The 22,667-nt window shown below is 35.0% G+C and overlaps 2 protein-coding genes across 5 annotated transcripts in view; both read left to right on the plus strand.

The window, feature by feature from the left end:
- The window catches only part of sash1b (SAM and SH3 domain containing 1b), an 82,175-nt gene extending 66,142 nt beyond the window's left edge, over positions 1-16,033 (plus strand). For all 4 annotated transcript variants that reach the window (XM_052620220.1, XM_052620218.1, XM_052620222.1 and 1 more), the window contains 13 exons: positions 1,108-1,209; positions 4,703-4,835; positions 5,129-5,523; positions 6,961-7,035; positions 7,179-7,322; positions 7,740-7,872; positions 9,149-9,318; positions 9,398-9,607; positions 10,482-10,632; positions 11,573-11,704; positions 14,031-14,788; positions 15,156-15,287; positions 15,388-16,033. In XM_052620220.1, coding sequence (XP_052476180.1) covers positions 1,108-1,209; positions 4,703-4,835; positions 5,129-5,523; positions 6,961-7,035; positions 7,179-7,322; positions 7,740-7,872; positions 9,149-9,318; positions 9,398-9,607; positions 10,482-10,632; positions 11,573-11,704; positions 14,031-14,788; positions 15,156-15,287; positions 15,388-15,429 — 2,577 coding nt within the window. In that variant the 3' untranslated portion in view covers positions 15,430-16,033. The remainder of the gene's footprint in view (positions 1-1,107; positions 1,210-4,702; positions 4,836-5,128; positions 5,524-6,960; positions 7,036-7,178; positions 7,323-7,739; positions 7,873-9,148; positions 9,319-9,397; positions 9,608-10,481; positions 10,633-11,572; positions 11,705-14,030; positions 14,789-15,155; positions 15,288-15,387) is intronic.
- A 1,505-nt stretch (positions 16,034-17,538) lies between these two features.
- Positions 17,539-22,595, plus strand: LOC128031797 (uronyl 2-sulfotransferase). Its single transcript, XM_052620231.1, has 8 exons — positions 17,539-17,974; positions 18,800-18,837; positions 18,989-19,144; positions 19,309-19,388; positions 20,283-20,436; positions 21,136-21,233; positions 21,474-21,631; positions 22,237-22,595. Exons 1-8 carry the CDS (start codon positions 17,755-17,757, stop codon positions 22,506-22,508), a joined length of 1,176 nt encoding a protein of 391 aa, XP_052476191.1. The 5' UTR covers positions 17,539-17,754; the 3' UTR covers positions 22,509-22,595.
- The last annotated feature ends 72 nt before the right edge of the window (positions 22,596-22,667 follow it).

Here is a 22,667-nt window from a genome sequence, read left to right on the forward strand (position 1 = left end):
TGCGTCTTGTGGAAGAACATCGTAGCCGGAACTACTTCTCTCTGTTTATGTCTATGAAGAATCACAAAGGTACTGGGTTACTCTGCCGCGGTATCCCCGAAGCAATCTAAAATAGTCCGAATATAAACACTTATTATAGGTGCACCCTAGTGATTCAGGACAAGCTAAAAACACGGTTTGGAAAATGGATTCATGGTGTACTCACTTATTATATCAATTTTTCTACATTTTGAACACAAACAAAGTTACAGACCGCAGCTCTGATTGTTTGTTTCTTACCGGGAGCGGATGACTTTCTGCAAATGGCAATAAGACCACTGGGAGGAGCCAGAGGAGCTTGATTTTTTCACAGATTATCTGCTTCATATTCTACTTTCAGGACATAATGACAGGTTCAACAAATATGTAAAAAATATATATTTACAAAAGTTACCTACTGCAGCTTTAATATGTATTGATTTGTAAATAATCACATTTTATATTGTATTGCCAAAACAATGTATTAAGTCACATTTGCATTAAGTCTCTGATAATATCCTGGTCCCTGGTGGTTTTGACCGGATCATTGAATCACTGCATTGTTGATCAGTTCGATTCTCAAATGAATCGTTCATTGCGACTTGTGAAATGATTCAGTAGGTTCATTGGAAAGAATCCGCTCATTCATGAAATCAGACATCGTTATCGTGGCTCAGAGCGGGTAGCGATCTCCTCAGTTGGGGACAACGAGGAATTACATGTTTTCGTGAAATGTAGTGGAGTAAAACTATTATTACTCTTTGAAATGTATTGAAGAAGAAGTAAAAATTTCCTAAAATACGACACTTGGCTCATTTTGATCGTATAATTGAATAAGTGAGTTGATACAAAATCAGTTGTGAATCATTCAGTGTGAATCGTGAACCAATTCAACAGGTTCACTTGAAAGAATCTCCTTGTTCACAAAGTAAAAAGTAAGATATTACAGTATGCATTGGAATGTAGTGAATGCTAAGTAAAAATGTCCTAATACACTTTCCTGTAATGTTTTTTACAGTCTAACACTGAGGATGGGACTTGATTTTACTCCCTCAAACATTCGCTAACGTGCTTTATTTGTTCCCTCAGCTGAGAGAGTATGAAACGCAGAACAAGCAGTCCAACAGCGTGGACGCGACCGATTGGACCGACACACCCAGTCCCTCCATGACCGAAGCCTCCTACTGTAATGTAAGTTTCCCAGTTACTTTCTGTGTTTGCTAATGTCAACTTCTCGCGAAAATCCAGGTCTCCCCCAAAGCCAAACGCGTGGAAATGAAAGGCGTTAACATCTGTTGACTATGTTTGTTGTGATGAACTTGTTTATTGGCGGATCTTCTGTCTACAGACACTCCCAGCAGGGTTGTCATCCCTCCATCCCCCCGTCATGTCCGTGATGTGATCCACGGCCCCTTTGTGCCTCCAGGCGGGGTCCCATTCATCCCCTCAATGCTGTAACCCCCCATTGTGCATTTTTGGCCAGTTGAATGCAGGGCTGCGCTCTCTTCAGTGGCTCACAGCTCTTTTGTGCAGGGATTGTGTGATTAAAGCACTTGGATGCAGGATCCATTCCACCAATTCCACTGGACAGAGCCACTGTTTACCATTTGTTGCATGCTAAAAAAAAAAGAAAAATCACTTTGCACTTTAGATGTTGTGTTAGCAAAGACGAGCATCAGTCTTGTGATTGCATTAAAGGTTAGTGGTATGACCAAACCTCTGAGGCTCAGTATCTGTTCAACATCTGCGTAGCATTGTTTTTCATTTTTCAGCATTGAATGAAAAAGTCCAATAGATTACTTGAGCACACTGAAAGAGCGAGATGAAATAAATTCAACTTCTCTAGAGCATGTGCATTCTCTAGAGCAGTGGTTCCCAACCTTTTTCAACTCGCGGCCCACACAACCAAACACATATGTTTGCGCGGCCCACTTCAAAAAAATTAACTGACCCCGCTATTGTTGGGTTAATAACTTAGTACTCAGAAGCTAGATTTTAAACTATATTTATTGAATAAACTAGGGCTGTGCGATATGGACAAAAAAAAAAAAAACTATCGCGATTTTTTTGATCAATTTTGCAATTGTGCTTTTACAGTCATAAATGCATTCAGGATTAATTTGAAACATATTTCCAAAAGAAAACCAATCAGAGCTTTATCAAAAAGTTGTAACATCTCTAGAACAGACATAAGTCAAAATTATCACTATAGTGAAGATGTAAAAAAATTTATAGACTTGTGGCAAAAAAAAAAAAAAAAAAATCCTGTATACAGGGACATTTTTTTCTTTTTTGCCATGCATTGTTCATAGAGCTCATTAATTGTAGCGATGCCTCAGGTGTTTGCAGTGTGTATACAGTATGTGTATGCGGTCTGCAGTGAGAGCGCATAAATATAACGCGAAAGCACATTAAAATAATGCACGAGTGCGAATCTCTCTGTTCGCAGCAGATTTCCTTTGCTCTGTCACAAAACCGGTCGTGCTTGCTCAGATACACGCTGCTTTGCGAGGAGAGAGTGTGCACACTTAAAACGTGTCTCCTCTCACTTAAACTGCATCCTGTTCACTTCACTCTATGCTCATGTGTTAGACATGAATTATTTTCGCACGTTTTATTTCTGGCCTTTTACCGCAGTGAGAACGCTCTAATCCGTCAACATTGGCTCAGAAAAAAGGCGCATCACAGACAGTGTGTGAACCTGGAGTTAGGCATATGCGCACGCTCAAATCGTGATTTTAGGACGTTTTCTTTTAATCGCACAGCCCTAGAATGGACTGGAAATGAACAGAAAATAATTGGCGGCCCACCTGCCGCGGACCACAGGTTGAAAACCACTGCTCTAGAGCATCTACCCTGAATCTGTATTCTGTGAAATATCTTATGATGTTCTTTTAATGTACCTAGCTTTAGGTCACAAACTTGTTTGCTGATATTTATAGTGTTCCTGTGGCTCAGTGGTACAGCATTGCCTTAGCAGCACAAGTGGGTTCGATTTCTAGGAAACACATGTTAGGGAAAAATTGTTAACCTGAATGCACTGTAAGTTGCTTTGGATAAAAGTGTCTGCTAAATGCATAAATATTTTAACTGAATTTGTGCGTATAATTACACTTATATATATAACTAATGCTATGATATTACTATATTTTGTTGGTTACATGGTAATATATTTTTGTACATGTGCATTTTAATACCATGCTTTTTTCCGACATGCACCCTGATAAAACTAGGGTCTTCTTTGAACTAATGTGCAAAAGTTGTGGTTTTTAATGACAATAGTTTGACTTTGTGTGCTTGAATTTTACTGGTGCCAGTTTCAGATCATTCCACGTGCTGAAATAGTTTCGTTTTAAGACTCCTGCACAAGAGCCATTTATACTGTAGGAGACTCTAATAGTCTCACACTGACTGTGTTTGACATTTCACCAGGTTTATTTCAGGTTCTGTGATGTTTTATGGGTCTGAAGCGAGAGCTGCACATGTTTAGCACCTGCATCAGAGACGTGCTATTCTATATTATGAGTTTGAACCGTAAATGATGGGGTAATTATAGTTGAGATGTGTCCGTCTCTCTTCTGAGCCCACAGCCGTCTGCTGCTAAAACAGATGATTCTGAGAAATACAGGCAGCTCTACTTGCTGAAAATAAGCTAGATATGAGTCCTGCACCCTTTGTCTCTGGGATATTCTCGTCTTTAGATTCTTCTGGTTTCTTCATCTGTTTTATGGCCTAGTAGGTGAAAACGGTGTGTCTGATCATTTAGTAAAGTAGCAGAGCTGTTTATAGCAGACATTAGCAAACGCTCAGACTCTTAATAGTCACATGATTTGAGGGATCAGTCATGTCTGGAGCAAAAACACTGCAGGACGAGTTGCATGTTGAAGTTCATGAGTATGTGAGTCTGAAATATTCGCAACTTCATCTGCACATCATCTATTTTTATAGTTTGCATACGTGGGCTTTTTGGTTTACCGTATGCTGGAGACACATGAATGCTTGTGGTCAATAATGAGTCAAAATACTTTCCATTACAAGTCTATGCATGGACCTTTTACCTTGAATATACTAAACCTCATTTCCTTTCCTTTTCTTTTCTTTCCTTTTCTTTTCTTTTCAAGTTCATCTTATATTATATTTTGTTTTGCTTTATTATTTATTTTATATTATTTGTTTTGTTTTTATTTTATATTTTATATTGTTTTTAATTAAATTTAAATTGTAATGTTTATCAGTATTATGCCCTTACCAGTTTTTATTTTATTTCATTTGGTTATTTTCAATTCTTTTTTATATTTAGTTTTATTTTATTTTAATTGTTTAGTTTTTATTTTATATTTTTGTTATTTTATGATTTTATTTTATATTGTTTTTATTTTATTTTTTTATTTTTGTGTTAATCAGTACAATGCTCTTACCAGTTTTTATTTTACTTTTGTTATTTTATTTTACTTTTAAAATGTTTTATGGTTTTATTTTATATTTGTCTATTTTATATTGTTTATTTTATATATATATATATATATATATATATATATATATATATATATATATATATATATATATATATATATATATATATATATTATTAAATTATTTTAAATTATTTTTTCCCTTATTTTATTCTGTGTTCATCAGTAGTAAACTATACCTGGACCAATTTTCTATGTCTTATCACATACAGTCGAGAGAGCAGTCTGAAGATGAGCTGGAAGAGTCAGTCACCTTTCGTCGACTTCATAAACTTGTCAATTCAACTCGACGTGTGAGAAAGAAACTTATTCGAATTGATGAGGCCAAAAAACATGGCTCAAAAGGTGAGAGATAAATGCATTTCAGAACATATTCATGTCATAAATCATACCTAAAATAGCAGTGCATATTCAGGATGAGAAACTGTTTTTATTATAATAGCAAAATCACTCTTGGGTGAATTCACAAAACAGTTAAGCAGCTAGCCACAATCTGAAGATTATAACAGCTTGATGTATGATTGTGAAGCCAGATTTATTTGGACTAGCATGCATTGAGACCAGGGACATGTATTAAGAAAGTATAGGGTCAGTGTAGTTTTTATGTTGACTTTAAACCTCCTCTGTTTCCCATCCAGACCCTGTGAGTCCTGAAGTGCTCCAGTCCGGCGAGGAGGGTGTCTCTCTGTACTCTGGGGTGCACAAACGTCTGGCCGTGCCCCAGGGTGACTGTCTGAGCTCTGTGCTTCATGAACAGCTGTCTCTGGACAGAGACTCGGACAGTTTGACCACATCTCCCTCCTCAAGCAGCTTAGACACCTACAGCAGCCACAAGCTCTTCAAGGCCTTCAGTAAGTCCAGCAACTGTCAGGGTCTGGAGCCCACGATGGGACCCGGTGGAGCGGTTTCTGGGCTGGACGCAGGCAGCGAATCCTCCTTCTCTGAGGCAGACGGTGAGGTCGAGCACAGGTTGTCCCGCTCTGTGACCGATGGGGAGATGAGACGCGCCCTGAGCCCCACTAACTACCATGGAGTGAGTGCCTTCAGCATGTTTTGTCTTGTTTTATTTTATCACTTATTTTTAGGGATGCATGATATTATCGGAAAGATATCGGAATCTGCCGATAATGGCTTTAAATGTAAATATCGGTATGTGTCCGATTTGAAAAAATGATGCCGATATGTCTTGCAGATATGACCAATGCTTTAACTCACATGTACTCAGGGTGTGCTAGTGATTAGATCACTTCAGCAGTGTGGCAGCATTCTTGAAGAAACGTTTTATCTGAATGATGATTAGATTCACTCTTTTGGATTATTGCATTTCATCTGAACCTCTATCAAGCACGTACAGAATAACACTTTCTGTGTATGATAGAGCCTGCATAAATAACATTTAGACTTTGTTTCTGATTAAATAAGCTGCAGTAATTGATGTCATAAAATAATGAGTATGATTTGATTTAAAGGTCAGAAGCTATTTCTTACATGAAAAACAAATCACAAACATGACACTTTTTTTCAGAATTTTTACAACTCTTGCTTTATATCAATGCAGCGATTGATATATAGTTTATATAATTTATGATATATAAAAATAGTGACGAAACAAAAATCAAAAACAAACAGAAATAAAATGTTATATAAAAAGTTGAAGTACTCAAATTACCATAAGTTAAATATTTTTTTTAAAGCTAAATAGAAAAATTATATATATAGTTATATATTATATTATAGTTATATATATATTAAAGTGCAGCGATTGATATATAGTTTATTTATGGTTATTTTCAAAGCTTCAGTGCACTGTAAAAAAAAATCCTAATTATTTTTTATTTAATTCTAACAGATAAGTTATTGTTAAAAACTAACCAAGATAAAAAAATATATATATTTCTTATAATTTCTGCACAGGAGAGACTTGGTGTTGTTTCCAAACAAAAGGAAATATATCGTATCGGCCAAAATGAGTTGAAAAATATCGGCAAAATCAAATATTGTGCATTCCATCTTATTTTTTATATTGTTTTGTTTTTATATATATATTTTTTTTAATTATTTTTTTTTATTATTCATTTTGTTTCATTTATATTCTTTTCATATGTATTTTATGATTTATTTATTTATATATATATATATATATATATATATATATATATATATATATATATATATATATAAAATATATATATATATATATATATATATATATATATATATATATATATATATATATATATATATATATATATATATATATATATATATATATATAGAATTTTTATGCATGTGTTTATCTGTAGTAAGCTAGAGCCAGATTTTCTTTCATTTTAATGTACAGGTCCCAGGGTGACCTCCAAAACTATATATATAACTATTCACAAATAAGTAATTAATCACAAAAACGTTCACAAGATTTCAATGTAATGATATAGATTTGATCCAGCACTATGTGTACTTTATGTCACAGAGGACCTGCAGCTTTGGAGGATTTGATCTCACAAGCCGATCAGTGTACATGAGCAACAGCAGCAGTGACCCCACGGTAAGGACACGGTGTAAACCTGCAAATTAATTCATAAAATCTATTCCAAATGCATTAAGATCTGTTTACAACAGACTACTTCCATGTCATTCTTATCATTTGAGAAGATGAAGGTTGTGCATAATGTCCCGTCTGTCCTCCAGAATGAAAACAGTGATATCAGCATGAGAGACGCGTCCAGATCTCCAACTCCTTCCCGTATCTCTCTGGGGAAGAAGGTGAAATCTGTAAAAGAGACCATGAGGAAACGCATATCCAAGAAATATAGCTCCTCTCCATCGGAGCAGGTGATTGTTTGATCAAGATTCATTCATAATGCAAGACACTGGAAAGATGTGAGCAATTCCAGTATAGCAAATCTGTCCTTTTTGTCCAAGCAGAATACAGTTTGGACTTGCAAAGACGGGGATTTTTGTGCATTACTAATTGTGAGTGGTGGTTGAGAAAAGAGTTTGCCTTTTATATCTACAAAGCAAAAGCAAAAATCATCAGGGTTGCTTGCTCAAATGTGCTTTTTAGGTTGTTTGGATCTATGAGCAAAAGACACGACTTATCACTGAACCAAATGCCTTATTAGTCATTGATTAGTAGTCAATACCTGTAGAATGTACCATCTTACAATACAGCTTCATTTGTAAGTATCTGGCGCCCTCTGTTGTAAGATGTATTGATTTCAGTGTGTTGTTGTTCTCTGTGACTCTCAGTCGAGCCCGAGCCGAGCTCCCAGCAGCCCACTGTCTCCTCACACGGACACAGACTCTCTGGAGAAACCCAAACTCAAGGCCGGAGGATCGGTGGAGAGTCTGAGGAGTTCCCTCAGCGGACAGAGCTCCATGAGTGAGTCTATCTGCTCCAGCATACTTCTGAAAGGCACTTCTGTGGAAAATGTCAAACAGAATATAATATAATAAACAGATATAGCCTTTATACTATAAAACCTTACGAAAGTGATATAAAAATATGCATAAAGCCAAATATTTAACCATGCTCATCACTAGAACAAAATTGTCAATTTATGTTTTCATTAAAATATGAAAAAGTTGTCCAAGGGGTTGTGGAGATTCATTATGATTTATAGATATTCTTAATGCAATGTTGACTATTGTTGGCTGAAAAATGTAAAAAAAAATAGTGACGAAACAAAAATAGAAAACAAACTGATATAAAATTTTATATAAAAAGTTGAAGTACTGAAATTACCATAACTGAAATAAAAATTAAAGAAAATTTGTTATATATATATATATATATATATATATATATATATAATTATTATTTTTTCCCTTATTTTATTCTGTGTGTTCATCAGTAGTAACTATACCTGAACCAGTTTTCTGTCTTATCCCATACAGTATATATATATATATATATATATATATATATATATATATATATATATATATATATATATATATATATATATATATATATATATATATATATATATTTATATATATATTATTATTATTACTATATTTTTATTTTTTTATTTTTTTATTTGTATTTTTTTTTTTATACATAAATATGTTTAAAGTATAATATTACAAATCGGTTTTCTCATTTTCATGAAATGTTGCATTGGCAACTAAATGAAATGTCGAAGTGCTAAAATTACTAAAACTTAAATCATTTTTTTTTATTAAAGCTAAGAAAGAAAGCACAAAACAATGACTAAAACTGAATAGAATAGAATAGAATAGAATAGAATAGAATAGAATAGAATAGAATAGATAATATACAGTTTAGCCTCCTGGTCATTATTGCAACCTTTTAGGATTATGTTATGATCATGTGAATTTGTGATACTTGCTGGCTGTATATTATTATTTTGCTAATGACACAGCTGCTTATCAAATAAATGGACATAAAATATAGATTTTTGATTTAAAATTATTTAATTTGTGTTTGAACAAATCTAAATCGTTGTCTTGGACACTGCTCAGTTTTATAGGTCAGCGTCATTATTCAGAAATGTTTGACTGTCAATTCGACCAGAAAGCTATGTAATAAATATAGAGATGGTTTAAAAAAGACCTGGCAGTACTAAATGATTACCATGGTATTTAGATGGTTCTTTAAAGAATAGCAGGTTAATTGTGGAGTTGTTTTGCAGGCGGTCAGACGGTCAGCACCACAGACTCGTCCACCAGTAACCGTGAGAGTGTGAAATCAGAGGACGCTGATGAAGACGAGCTGCCGTACAGAGGACCTTTCTGTGGCCGAGCGCTGGTCCACACAGACTTCACCCCGAGCCCGTATGACACCGACTCCCTCAAACTCAAGGTCAGACGCATGGTCTCAGAAATCAACTGACCGTCGGCTTCCGTTGCTCTGTGTCTGTAGCGTGTGTTTGCTCTTCCAGAGAGGAGATCTGATCGACATCATCAGTAAGCCGCCCATGGGCACGTGGATGGGGCTCCTCAGTGACAAAGTGGGAACGTTTAAATTCATTTACGTGGACGTGCTGAACGAGGAAGAAGAGAAACCCAAACGCAGTGTGAAGAAGAGGAGGAAAAGTCAGCCTCCTAAACCGACCTCTGTGGAGGAGCTTCTGGAGCGCATCAATCTCAAAGTAATATTGCACAATCATCTGACAGTTTTCATGTTAATTGCTTAGTATTACCATGTTCACCACAGCATTATTTTAACATATATATATTTAAATTAGCTTATATTTTTATACTTTGGGTAACACTTTAGAATAATGGTCCATTAGTTAATGTTAGTTAATTCATTTATTAACATGAACAAACAATGAACAATACATTTATTACTGTATTTATTCATCTTTGTTAATTAAAATACAGTTATTCATTGTTAGTTCATGCTAATTCAGAGGGCATTAACTAATGTTAACAAGCACATCTTTTGATTTGAATAATGCATTAGTAAATGTTGAAATTAACATCAACTAAGATTAATAAATGCTGTACCGTTATTCTAAAGTGTTACCATACTTTGTTTTGATATTCATTTTACAATTTTTTTTGTAATTTGATGTATTTTTTATAATTTTTTTATTAGTTTTCATTTATTTTAAAATATAAAGTTTCATTTCTGTTTTTATAAATTGTATTCCCAGTTAGTAATATTGGTACTGTAACTCTTTGAAATAAGACCGCTATATAATTTTAACCGAATGCATTTACATGATTTACATGAAATAACATTGAGCTAAACATTTGTTACAGTATTTATTAATCATTGTTATAGTAATGCAATAAAAATACAAGTGTCCATAATTCATGTTAGCAGAGGTCCAATAAATAATATTAACAAATACAACTTTTGATTAAAAAAATGTTAGTAAATGCTGAAATTAACATTAACTGAGAGACCTTTTCGGTTAGTATTCATATTTTATTGTATTTCAGCTGTATTTCAATTAAGAAAAATTAGTTTTAGTTTCCGTTTATGATAATAACCCTGGACTTTGTGTCCCGCAGGAGCACATGCCTACGTTCATGTTTAATGGTTATGAGGATCTGGACACGTTTAAACTGTTGGAGGAGGAAGATCTGGACGAGCTGAACATCAGAGATCCTCAACACAGAGCCGTGCTGCTCACCGCCGTCGAGCTGCTGCAGGAGTGTGACAGTGAGACACACACACACACACCTGACAGAGTTTGTTTTTACTAGTATTATTTATAATAGATTTTTTTTTATTTTTATAAATTAATACTTTTATTGAGCAAGGATGCATTAAATTGATCAAAAATGACAGTAAAGACATATTCATAATGTTACAAAAGATATCAGAATGACGTCTGATGATCATGTGACACTGAAGACTGGAGAAATTATGCTGAAAATGCAGCTGTGCATCACAGAAAAAAAAATAACATTTTAAATTATAATAAAATATTTAAATAGAAAACTTATTTTAAATCAATAATATTTCACAATATTTACTGTATTTATCAAATAAATGATAAAAACTTTCAAAAATCTTACTGACCCCAAACCCTTGAATTGTAGTGTACAGTATATTATATGTATTTATACCATAATTTTTGTATTTATCTGTAATGATAAATATTTATATATCATTGTCTATATATTTATATATATATCAATATCCTGGAATTGCTAAATTTGTGACACAAAATGTCAGTCAGTATGGAATACAATTACTATAATAATATTACCATATACATGTTTACTATTCATGAAAACACTTCTAGATCTTTCAAACTCATTCTTGTGACAAAAAGAAATATGATAGCTACAGTTAAGTTAAAGTTCAGCTGTACAGTATGTTTTATTGTTCCTCCTTCATTAAATCAATTAAAAATGAAGCATGTGCTTTAGTACATAATTAATGTATATTTAAATCTTCTGAAAGCATCATACATTGTTTAAATAAATTATAATGATCTATATGCATTGCAAATATTCATTATAGCCCAGATGCAGCATGCAGTGTTATACATTGAAAAGAAACTAGTAATAATGTAAAATGCATTTATTGTGTCTTCAGCACATATTCAGAAACACTAATTCAATCTAAGCTGAAGCTGTTGTTTGATCTGAAGGTAACAGTGACCCGGAGCGCGAGGGATCATCTGGAGACTCTCAAGAGAAGCTTCTGTCCGAGAGCAGCGTCCCGCCAGGAGACTGTCCTCGTGACTCGGGCTGTTACGAGAGTAACGAGAACCTGGAGAACGGTAATGACGGCCTTCCTCGTCTGTGACTCTCCAGCCTCCTCTTCCTCCTGTCTGTGATCTCTGCATGAATCCAGTCTTCTGCTTTCATTCCTCTCTCTGCTGTGAGGAGCACACGTGCCTCCGCTGGGACTTTCACAGCATCTCTCATCCATATTTCTGACAACACGGCATCAGTTACTCGTCATGTGACTTTGTGTCGAGATTTCACTTCAATCCATTTCCATTCGAGAACAGTGTTTGCACCGTGATACGTGACTTCTTTTTTTGCGCTTGCTGAACCAAAAGAGTGATGAAGTTTGATCCTGAATCAATATTATTCACTGTTACAGTTTGAAAATCAATGTCCATTCGCTTTTTGGTTTAGACAAACCGAATAATTCTAGACCTAACATGCTCATGTGAAGAGTTGACCATGTCTTTATTTTATTTTTTTGCTTGTGCTGGTGAGATGTTGCTGTTTGTGTGTGTATATTTTTTCTAGTAAAAATGATATATTGTTGCACAATATCTTTAGATGTGCCTAAAAATAATTTGTGATATGCAAATGTATGAGACTAAAGTAGATATATTTACGGACAGAACAAAACTGTTCATTTTGCACCACAGGTAGAGTCAGAAGATACAATCAGAGCTGCGACTACATCAAACTCTCTTTAGAAATTCATCGAAATTCAGTCTCAATTAAAAGATTGAATCTAATGAAAACATGTCCAGGACGCATTTCAGACCAAAATTTATTTTTTGAAAAAAAAAAGGAAAATACTAAATAAAATTGGTTTAAAGAAAATCCCTTTTAGGTTTTTTTTTCTTCACTTTTATATGTATTAAGCACATTTATATTTAACTCTAAATGTACATGTATATGCAAACTATAATTTCAGGAATGCATCAAGATTATTTAGTTTTTAATTTGTGTAATTCCTGTTATTTTAAATGCTGCTTGTCATTAATATAATATTTTTTAAAAGTTAGCTATAAAAGCAGAAAAACTGTTTTTTAGTACCTTAATACTAATTTTAATAATATTATTTTACATAAAATTAAAAATGAATATGAAAATAATCCTGACAATCCCACAAAGCAAAAAGTGCATAATGTTCCTAAACTTTTGGGATTATATATGAACTGGAAATTTATTAATATTGATTTTATTATATAAAAAATTATGATGAATTTAATTCACAAAAAAAGTATTATAATTTATTTCTTGTAGTAAAATTTATTAATTCTAGAATTATTTTTTGTATTACAGTCATTTTGAGATTTTTTTAAAACAGTTTAAAGGGGGACTGTGTTTAATTCCCGACATCTCACAATGTAAAAAGTTCATAATGGTCCTAAAAATGCTGTTTCTTTCTTTAAGCAAATGATTTATATAGGAATTTGGGATTATACTGTATATTCCCTGGAAATGTTCTTGACCGGTTTTGTGAGACACATTCACAAATATCGTACATGTTCATTGCAACTGTGGCTAAAAACAACCTCCAGTCTGTGTGCGTGAATCCAAACGAGACTCTTCTGAAGGGTGACAGGACTCGAGCTCTGTCTGTGCCACTGACCGAAGGAGAGATGTCAGTCATTGTCATTACAGAAGCTATGGAATAAAACGCTCTATGATCTACTCACCTGAACTGCCTGCTTATTCCTGTCTGCTCCTGTCCATTTCCATCTTAAACTATATATTTCATCATTTTGGATAACTTGCCAGTTTCTCTTTGCATGCAGAACTTTCCACAAGTCTATGATCTTCCTAAATTAAATGCACTACTGTTCAAAAGTTTTGGGTAAATCAGATTTTTAATATTTTTTTATTTTTTTGAAAGAAATTAACAGTGACAGTAAAGCCATTTATAATGTTACCAAAGATTCCTATTTAAAATATTTGCTGTTCTTTTGATGCTACTGTGATGCGCAGGTGAATTTTCAGCATCTTTACTGCAGTCTTCAGTGTCACATGGTCCTTCAGAAATCATTATTGTCAATGTTGAAAAACATATATTTTTGTTAAAACCTTTAAATATTTTTTCAGGATTCTTTGGTGAATAGAAAGTTCAAAAGAACATTTATTTTAAATAAAAAATTAATTACAAGTTTAGAGATGTCTTTACTGTTACTTTTGACCATTTAATGCACCCTTGCTGAATAAAAGCAATTATTAATCTGTGTTTGTTTTTATTTTTTTATTGACACCAATCTTTTGAATGGTAGTGTATAATTGATATATATATACTCTTGTTTTGTTCCAGACTTGTATAACTAGTATTTTTGCCTGCGTGTTGTTGTCATGTTGAATCACATCTACTTTACATGCATCTTCTTGTAGGCAAAGGCAAAAAGACGTCTCATTTAAGCAGGTCCTCATCAGGCTTTGAGTCCAGCCATCTCTCCTCCCCTGAGTTTCCCATCACACCCCTCTGCCATTCCAGCAGGTTGAACCCACAAACCAGACAGGACGGTCCACTTCCACTGCAGATCGACTCCATCAAGAGTCTTAATCTGAGAAGAAACCACTGCATGTTCAGAGGAAGATTCCTGAGTCGCAGTTGTGGTGCACTGGATCAGCTGTCTTCTCAAACTGAGCTAAGAAAACTTTACTTCTCACTGGAGGAACTTCATCTGCACCAGAGTCCTGTGAGAAAGCAGCCGTATAGTTTAGAAATGTTGTCCAATAGTACTGAGGAGAGTCCAAGTCAAGGTCAGAAGAATCTTCTCACAGCTGACGAGCCTGAAGAGACTGGAAACAGAGCTCAGCTGTCATCCAGCGTCTCAGAGGTGGAGTATGATGTGGTGCCTGTAGATGATCTTCCTCCATCTACACAGCGCATGAAACCACCAGTTCCTCCAAAACCTCTTCCACTGCTGTCGTTGAAGAGCATTGATGCTGGCTTCGGGAGAAAGGAGGTTTCTACAAGCACATCTAAGTCTAACTCTGGCACAGAGATTGCCAGGATCTCCAAGTCGCTCATTTACAGACCTGCAAAGAAGGTTATTTCTGGTAAAACGGCCAACCTGGAGACTTTAGTGGAGGAAAAGTTGTGTTCTGATGACATCGACCTCACAGAAGAGCCATATTCTGACAAGGTATGTTTCTTTCTGACTTAATTCAAGGGTATATTTTAAAGATATTGTCTTTGAACACTTGTGTGCTCAGATGCTGCCAGTCTCAGCTCTGTCAAAATAAAAGAACTTAAAGAGCAGAACAGGAAAAGATTATCAGCCGATGACGATATTTGAAAAATGCCAAATATCGGCCGATATATCGGTCAACCATTAGATGAAATATAGTAGAAAGAAAGTTGGGAAACATTGGTCTACACTATTGCCTTCAGAAGAGGGTTAAGTAAGATGACAACAATATCACAACAACTAAAAACACTCTTTATTTTAAAAATCCCTCACATTTTCTAATCTAGAAATCTAGTCAGTATTTTTCACCTCTGTTTTTCAGCATGGCCGTTATGGAGTGCCATTTTCTCTGGTCCAGAGATATTCTGAAGATCTGGACAAACCTTTGGGTGACATTGCGATTGTGATGGATCAGACGAGAGTCCAACAGCTTCTAAAGCAGCATCGTATAGCGGTGAGTCTGCCTGCTGATGGCTTACAGTACAGTATGATGAGTGTCAGTTACACGTTCTGGACAGACGAGTCTGACTTTGACTTGATTTCGTATCTCACAGATCCCACTGAGAGGTTTGTCAGAGATATGTGTGACACCTTGAGCACGTCTTAATGGATTTCAGAACTGGGAAAGCAACTTTGGAGGAAGGGCTGGAAGGATCAAACAACGCAGTACTGGTTCATTGACTCTCCTAGTTGAATTTTACTTGCTTTTGATTCAGCTGAAAGTTTTTCCAGCTAGCTCCTGAATTATTCTGTCCTTATAGGGTTTAGACAGCACAGTAGATGCTGAAATAGTTTGACTTTCATATGTGGCTATGTTTTGAAGTCACTGATGAGTGATTACTTTTGATTTCTGTCTGTAATGATCTAAATGCAACAGTTCCAACTAAAACTTTGCCTTTGAAAAACAGTTGCCTTTGAAAATGTACATATAATAGTGACTCCTGAGTAGTGTAAACCTACATTTGTTGTGATATGTTTTGGATATATTGGATAGATCCCTATCATCATACATTTTTTTCAAAATAAGCAGTTTATTATTATTATTATATTAAAACATCTGCCTGGACTAAAATGCATGTTTTCATTATGCTGCATTGTATTTATTTTCAGTAATGCTCAACTGATTTCAAAACATATTTATTTCCAGCTGTAATATAGGATTTATTTTCTTGTAACATTTATCACCTGTTTTTTTTTTATTATCTATAATCATTCTTTAATGAGTTCTGTTATTTTATAGACTAATGCAAGTTGGTGTGAATGAAATGTAAAAGGTTGTAAATGGATTTTCAGAGACAAATTTGTTTTAAAAGCTTATAAAAAGTCAAAAAGCTCTAATTCGTTTATTTTCACTTATAGTCATTTGACTACATACGTTTCTACAAATTAACACATATAATGTGCAAAGTCTGAAAATGTAAGTTGTGTAAAATAGCATGTTCAAGTGCTACAGTATCTACCTTATTTTGCAAAGAGAAAGTAAGCTCTTTTTGTGAGAGCAGCTAATAACTAAGAAAGCAAAGTAGGCCTATACGGTAAAAGTAATGTGCTACAAACCAGTGTGTTTATGATTAAGATTGTTAATTAAAATTTTATTTAAAAAAATATTAAAATAATAGATTAACAAAAAAACACCAGCAGCCTTGCACAATGAAGTTGCCGATTACCTTAAAGATTTTACAATTATTTTACTATATTACGGCTATGACTTTTGTAAACGCATTAGAGAAATGTTAAAGGGGCCTTATGATGCAATTTAAAAAATTTTCCTTTCTCTTTGGAGTGTTACAAGCTCTTGGTGCGTGAAGAAGATCTTTAAAGTTGCAAAGACTAAAGTCTGAAACCCAAAGAGATATACTTTATAAAAGTTAAGACTTGTCCACGGCCTCCTAAAATGCCTCGTTGTCTACGTAACAATGTGGGAAGATTTGCATAATGCCTCCCAAAAAGAAAGAAGGTGTAACCTTTGATTTTCGCTGTTGGTGTGGCAGCCATGTTGTGGAGATGCAGTTTCATTGTGAAAGCGAAACTACTTTGTTTGGTCTTCCAAAAGAGGACACAACTAGAAATAAGTGGTTAAGTTGTATTTAAAACACTGTTCCAGAACAGTCCAACCCAAATATTTGAGTGTGTGCAGCGCATTTAATTGAGGACTGTTTCCAGAACCTGGGAGAGAAGACTACAATGCCGGCTGTTCTGATTCACAGTCTGTAAGTACGTTTAGATATGTAAAGGATTTGCCACTTACAATTCAAATTGAGTTTTTAGCAGTGTAGAGTAGCTGGATGATTCATGGTTTTATGTTTACATGCAACACAACACATAAAAACACACTATAAGTCATTATAATCCATAATTATGTCCACACTGAATGCAAAAAACGGCTTGTTTCTAATGGGTTTTATTGATTTGCCACAGCTTGAGGCATTCAGCCAATCACAAAGCTCTGGATAGCTGGCCAATCAGAGCACCTGTTTTAGAAAGGCGGGGCATAGAGGAAAAACAATAATGTATGTGGTATGTGGAAAAAGTTTTTTTATTTCTTTTTTTTTTTTTTCTTAAACCGAATAAACACATTGCATTATACCAAATACACTAAATAATGTTTTTTTTTTTAGCAACATCACATGACCCCTTTAAATGTGATGTCTAATTTGTTATTTCACGGTTTTGGCCACTGAAACGTTTTAACTGTTCAAGCATGTATTTACATATGCAAAAAAAAAAAAAAAAACCCTGAGGCTCTTACGCCCCCAAACATCGTGCACACCTGCAGGTTTAGCGCCGCACAGTAGACTACGGTCAGTTTGTTGAGTCTGACCTGAACTCATCCGCTCCTCTGAGAGCAGTGCGACTCCAGTGATGTGTGAACACAGATCAGATGGATTAGTACCATCTCTCGGGATTCCCATCATGAGGATATGATGACTTTCAGAAACCCTCTCTCTCATAAACACTTGAGCGGCTACATGCGCGTCAGGAGCCGCAGGGGAAACTGGCTCGCGGTGGTTCTGCTCCGAGTCTCGCGCCGGGATCTGTTCTTCTGTCTGACCGCTCTCCTCGTCTTCTGCCTGGGCTCTGTCTTCTATCAGTTCAGCGGAGGAGCACCAAAAGTCCTGCTGGATGTGGGTTTTTATCTCGGTAAGACCTTAAAATTGTATAATACTATGTGTTTATCAGGAGTCAAGGAGTAAGTTGGCACAATAGAATGCTGTCTGATATGGCAATATACTTGCCTATACAATACTTTTAAAGGACCTATTAAAGTTACTTAAAACGTTTTATATATAATATACAAGTTATATATGTTTTTTTTTTCTTGTCCTGACTTTATATTATATATGTATTACTTTTTTCATGAAAAAAAACTAACTTTAATGGGTCCTTTAAAAGTATTGTATTATAGTATTAGGGTCTAAACAGACCTTCTGTTGCTTTTACTCAGAAATTTGAACTTATACGTTTCCTGACATGTCTAACTAAATGAATGCACCTTAATGATCCATTAAAGTTGTAAGGCGTTAGCAAAGCCTGATACTGTAGTTCTGTTCTCAGATCAGCGGCATCAGTCAAGGTTCATAAAGAGCTGACTGTCAAAGTTTCCTCTCTCCACTATTAGTCTATACGACACCAGTGTTGTTCTTGGCTTTCAGAGCAGCGCATGAGACCCACCAGTGATTTCCACACGAGTAAACTCATGATACGAGGCCATTCATTGTCCTACAAAGACAGCAGTCACTAAAACTGATGGAGGAGTGGAAGAACCTGTGGATTTCTAAAGCATCAATTCTTAAAATACTCATTTAAAATATATCAGTCTTACATTTCAGTACCCAAGCTTAGAAGTCTACAAATATTATACAGATGGTTGGAACATTTGGCATTTCATCTAAAGTACTATAAGGAGTGTATCACACGGCAGCGTCTCAATATGCATAATTACATATTTTATTGTACATTTTTTAGGGAGATTTGCTGGTGGCCATGGACCTTTAGCACCCAGAGTAAGAGCATTGCATGTCATACTATAATATTTGAGTGCTTGAGTCTCATTTGTGACCATAAAGTTGACAGATGCATATATGTTTATACCAGTATGTGCATTGTTCTTTAGTGGAAACGCTTTGAATGGTGCAAGAGTTTTCTCTGTTGCAGGCTCTTCCGTTCCCGAGTCAGGTTGTGTATAACAGGGTGGGTAAGTGTGGCAGTCGTACACTAGTTCTGTTGCTGCGCATGTTGGTGGACAGACATGGCTTCACTCTCATCTCCTCTGACATTCACAACAAGACCAGACTCACCAAACGTGAACAGGTAATCAAAAACGAATGGTCAGTGTAAACAATGTCTTGGTTTACCAGCGTCACATTAACTACCATTGAATCAATTCACCATTATAATTCCAGTATGCCGATATTTCAGCCATCATCCACCACTGAACCATCACTATCAATTGTTCTTCTTTCATTTTTATGTAGGAAAATCTGATTAGAAACATCAGCACAACTCCTCAGCCGTTTCTTTATACCCGACATGTGCATTTTCTCAATTTTAGCAGGTGAGTCGATGCATAGAGGTTTGTTTTTGTAATTCTGTGTATTTATTTAGCAATTTTACCTGTACTAATTATTAATAATGAATTATTAATATGTATCATTTATATTATTGATAATAATAACTAAATAAATAATTATTATCATTAATTGTTAATAATAATATTAACAATGCTAAAGCCTTCTCAGGTTCTTTTCACTAATTAAGACTCAAGAACGGGACATTTTGCGTTTTTTGTGTAAAACTAGTGTATCATGAGCGACCTGAAAGCAGTACAAGTAATGTTACAATGTAGCAGATTTATATTAACAGAAATATGTTCTAAGAATGTTTTTATGAAAGCATTATAGTTGTTCTCTGAACATTCAAAACATCGTTTTTTCTTGTTTATGTAGACATGATGAGAATGTTACTTTTGAATGTTTTCTGAAAAATGTAGCAACATTTAATTTTTTTTTTAAATAATTTTCCAGCTAAGACGGAAAAAAAAAATTTTTTTTACATGAATGTTTTTTTTTTGTGCTGACATTTTAAGAACATTATTAAAAACCAGCAAAGTGTGATTTTTAAATACTATTGTTACTTGAAAAATCTTGGTTCATAAATTTGAGAGAAACTTGCCAGAACATTAGCCAAAGTTCAGAGAACATTTCCTGTTAGATGGGTTCTATCAAGCAAAAATAACGGGGGGTTAAAAAAGCCACTTTAGAGTTATCAGTATTTATTGCTGCATAAGTGTGGAATATCAAAAACCAAACTAACTCTGCTGTTTACTTCCATCTTTGCCATGAATGACGGTGAATATTTGAAAATATCGGACTTTTCCAGGCAGCTGTGTAATAAACCGAGATAAAATGAAGTATATTTTAACCATGAGTCCTCTCTCTACTGTAATCAGGTTCAGGACGGATGAGCCCGTGCACATTAACATCATCAGAGATCCCATCAACAGATTCCTGTCCAATTATTTCTTCCGCCGCTTCGGCGACTGGAGGGGGGAAGAGAATCATGTCGTCCGGACCCCTGGGATGAAAGACGACGAGAGATACCTAGTAAGAGACTTAAAACAGATGTTTCTGAAGAAAGCAGAAGGAGAACCACAGCACACATGCAGATGAATGAGCACTGAGTGAATGAGCCGTTATGGCTGTCATAAATGAATGCCTCGTTCACTGCTCAGCGGGCAGCGTTTATTAGCACGGTTTACTCAGTCTATATTTAGTGTGAGACTGACTGTGCTGCTGGCTTTCCTGTCAGTCATTAGTGTGATGTGTGCTAATGATTTACAGGTCGTGAATAAACAGTACACGCAGTGTGACATCATCTGAGGAAAACACACAAGACGTTTAGTTTCTGTAAAGATACCAATGCATTCATATTCGTTCGACACAATGCACATGGACAGGGACGATTTCTGTTCAAATGCTAATTTTCATCTGTTCCTTTTCTGCACCTTTCCCTGGAATGCTGTGGTTTTGTTTGCTTAGCAGCAGGAAATAGCCAGGCACGGGCGGTTGGTGGGAGACTGATATGAATGACCCCACAGTCACAGCATTTGTGTGTTCAGACCCCTTGTGGTTGAATATACAAACACGTCACTGTTCTCGGAGCTTAGCATAACTAGCATAACTAACAGTGAAATGTTACCAATGGCTCTTTCACACATTGCTTTCGTTCATCTCTGGATAAAAAACAGATGCTAAATGCATCAAGTACTGTAAATGTTTCCTTTATGTTCTTTTTGACCAAAGGACATCAACACATGCATCTTGGAAAGCTACCCAGAATGCTCCAACCCCCGGCTCTTCTACATTATCCCGTATTTCTGTGGGCAGCATCCTCAGTGCAGGTGACCGTTATACTCATATGCTACTTGTGTGATTCATTTTTAATGGTGCAAGCATTTTCATCCAACTCTGAATGAATCGATGGGGATGGGATAAACTGTGAATCAGCCAAACCGAGGCGCTCGAAACACTGCAGCAAACATTGCAAATGAAAGTGTTTTGAAGAAAGTGTATTTTAAAATGTATAAACCTGTATGACATGACAAAGCATCGTTTGCTGATAATAGTGTGTCTTGAACTAGAGAGCCGGGTTTGTGGGCGCTGGAGACGGCCAAGCAGAACGTTCTGGATCATTATCTGCTGGTAGGAGTGTTGGAGGAACTTGAGGATGTGCTGCTTCTGCTGGAGAGACTCCTTCCACACTTCTTCTCTGACGTCTTGAACATCTACAAAAGTCCAGGTGAGAGTTTTCCTGCGGGATAAGTTCATGTAAGTTCAGATGGTTTGACTGGTCACCTTTTTTATTGATTTATTAATATTTATTTATATTAATATTCCACTTTTTAATTCATTTTTCATGAATGCAGTGTCAGAAATATTAATTAATATAAAAAAATCATACTTAATATTTTTAGTTAATAAGTCAAATTATATTAATAATTATATATTAATATAATATAATTATATATCATTTTTATATATTTTAATATTAAACCAAATTAAAATAACATTTATATACAATATATAATTTTTTCAAATGTTTGTATTTATATATATATATATGTATAAATAATAGTATATAATTTTTATACATTTTAATATTGAGTCAAATTACTTAAATACTAGTGGTTTATGTAAATATAATTTATATAAAATAATATATTTTTTTAACATTTTTATTAAAAATGCAAAATGTATGTACATATAATTAAAATTATGTGTATTTTTTTATATTAAGTCACAAAAACATTTTGAATCAGTGTACAGCACAATTTTTTTTTTTTTTTTTTTGTTAAACTTAACATCAGTTTTGTGCGTCTAAATCTTTGTCTCTGTTGGATTCAGAATACAGGAAGCTGGGGAACATGACGGGCACCGTCCACAAACAGACTCCTGATCTAGAAGCTCTGCAGGTGCTTTATGAGCGCATGGAGTATGAGTACAAGTTCTACAACTTTGTCAAAGCTCAGTTCCACCTCACCAAGAGGAAGATCGGCCTGAGATCCGGCCCCAAACCCTCCAGACCTTATTCTAGTGTGCTTCAGAGGAAAGACCTACAGGAGGAGCTGGAGGAAGAGGAAACAGAAGACTCACTCGAGTGGACCGACCAGACCTGAGAGATGCTCCGAGACCAGACCAGATACAGACGTCTGCTGGAGGCTAAAATAAATGATCATTCAGCTCCTACTGAACCAAAAAACTGGGCGAAGCTTGAAAATCATCATTTTTTTTTTTTTATTGCTCTGAATGTTATCAACATTCTTATATTTTAGAAT

This window comes from Carassius gibelio, chromosome A17, assembly GCF_023724105.1.
Source record: "Carassius gibelio isolate Cgi1373 ecotype wild population from Czech Republic chromosome A17, carGib1.2-hapl.c, whole genome shotgun sequence".
In the NCBI taxonomy this organism is placed as follows: Eukaryota; Metazoa; Chordata; class Actinopteri; order Cypriniformes; family Cyprinidae; genus Carassius; species Carassius gibelio.

What these genes read in the sequence shown, in the direction of transcription:
- LOC128031797 (XM_052620231.1), top strand. Translation starts at nt 17,755, where the DNA reads ATGATGACTTTCAGAAACCCTCTCTCTCATAAACACTTGAGCGGCTAC. An exon ending in CATTTTCTCAATTTTAGCAG is followed by an intron (nt 19,389 to 20,282) that starts GTGAGTCGATGC and finishes TACTGTAATCAG; the next exon opens with GTTCAGGACGGATGAGCCCG. An exon ending in AAGACGACGAGAGATACCTA is followed by an intron (nt 20,437 to 21,135) that starts GTAAGAGACTTA and finishes TTTTGACCAAAG; the next exon opens with GACATCAACACATGCATCTT.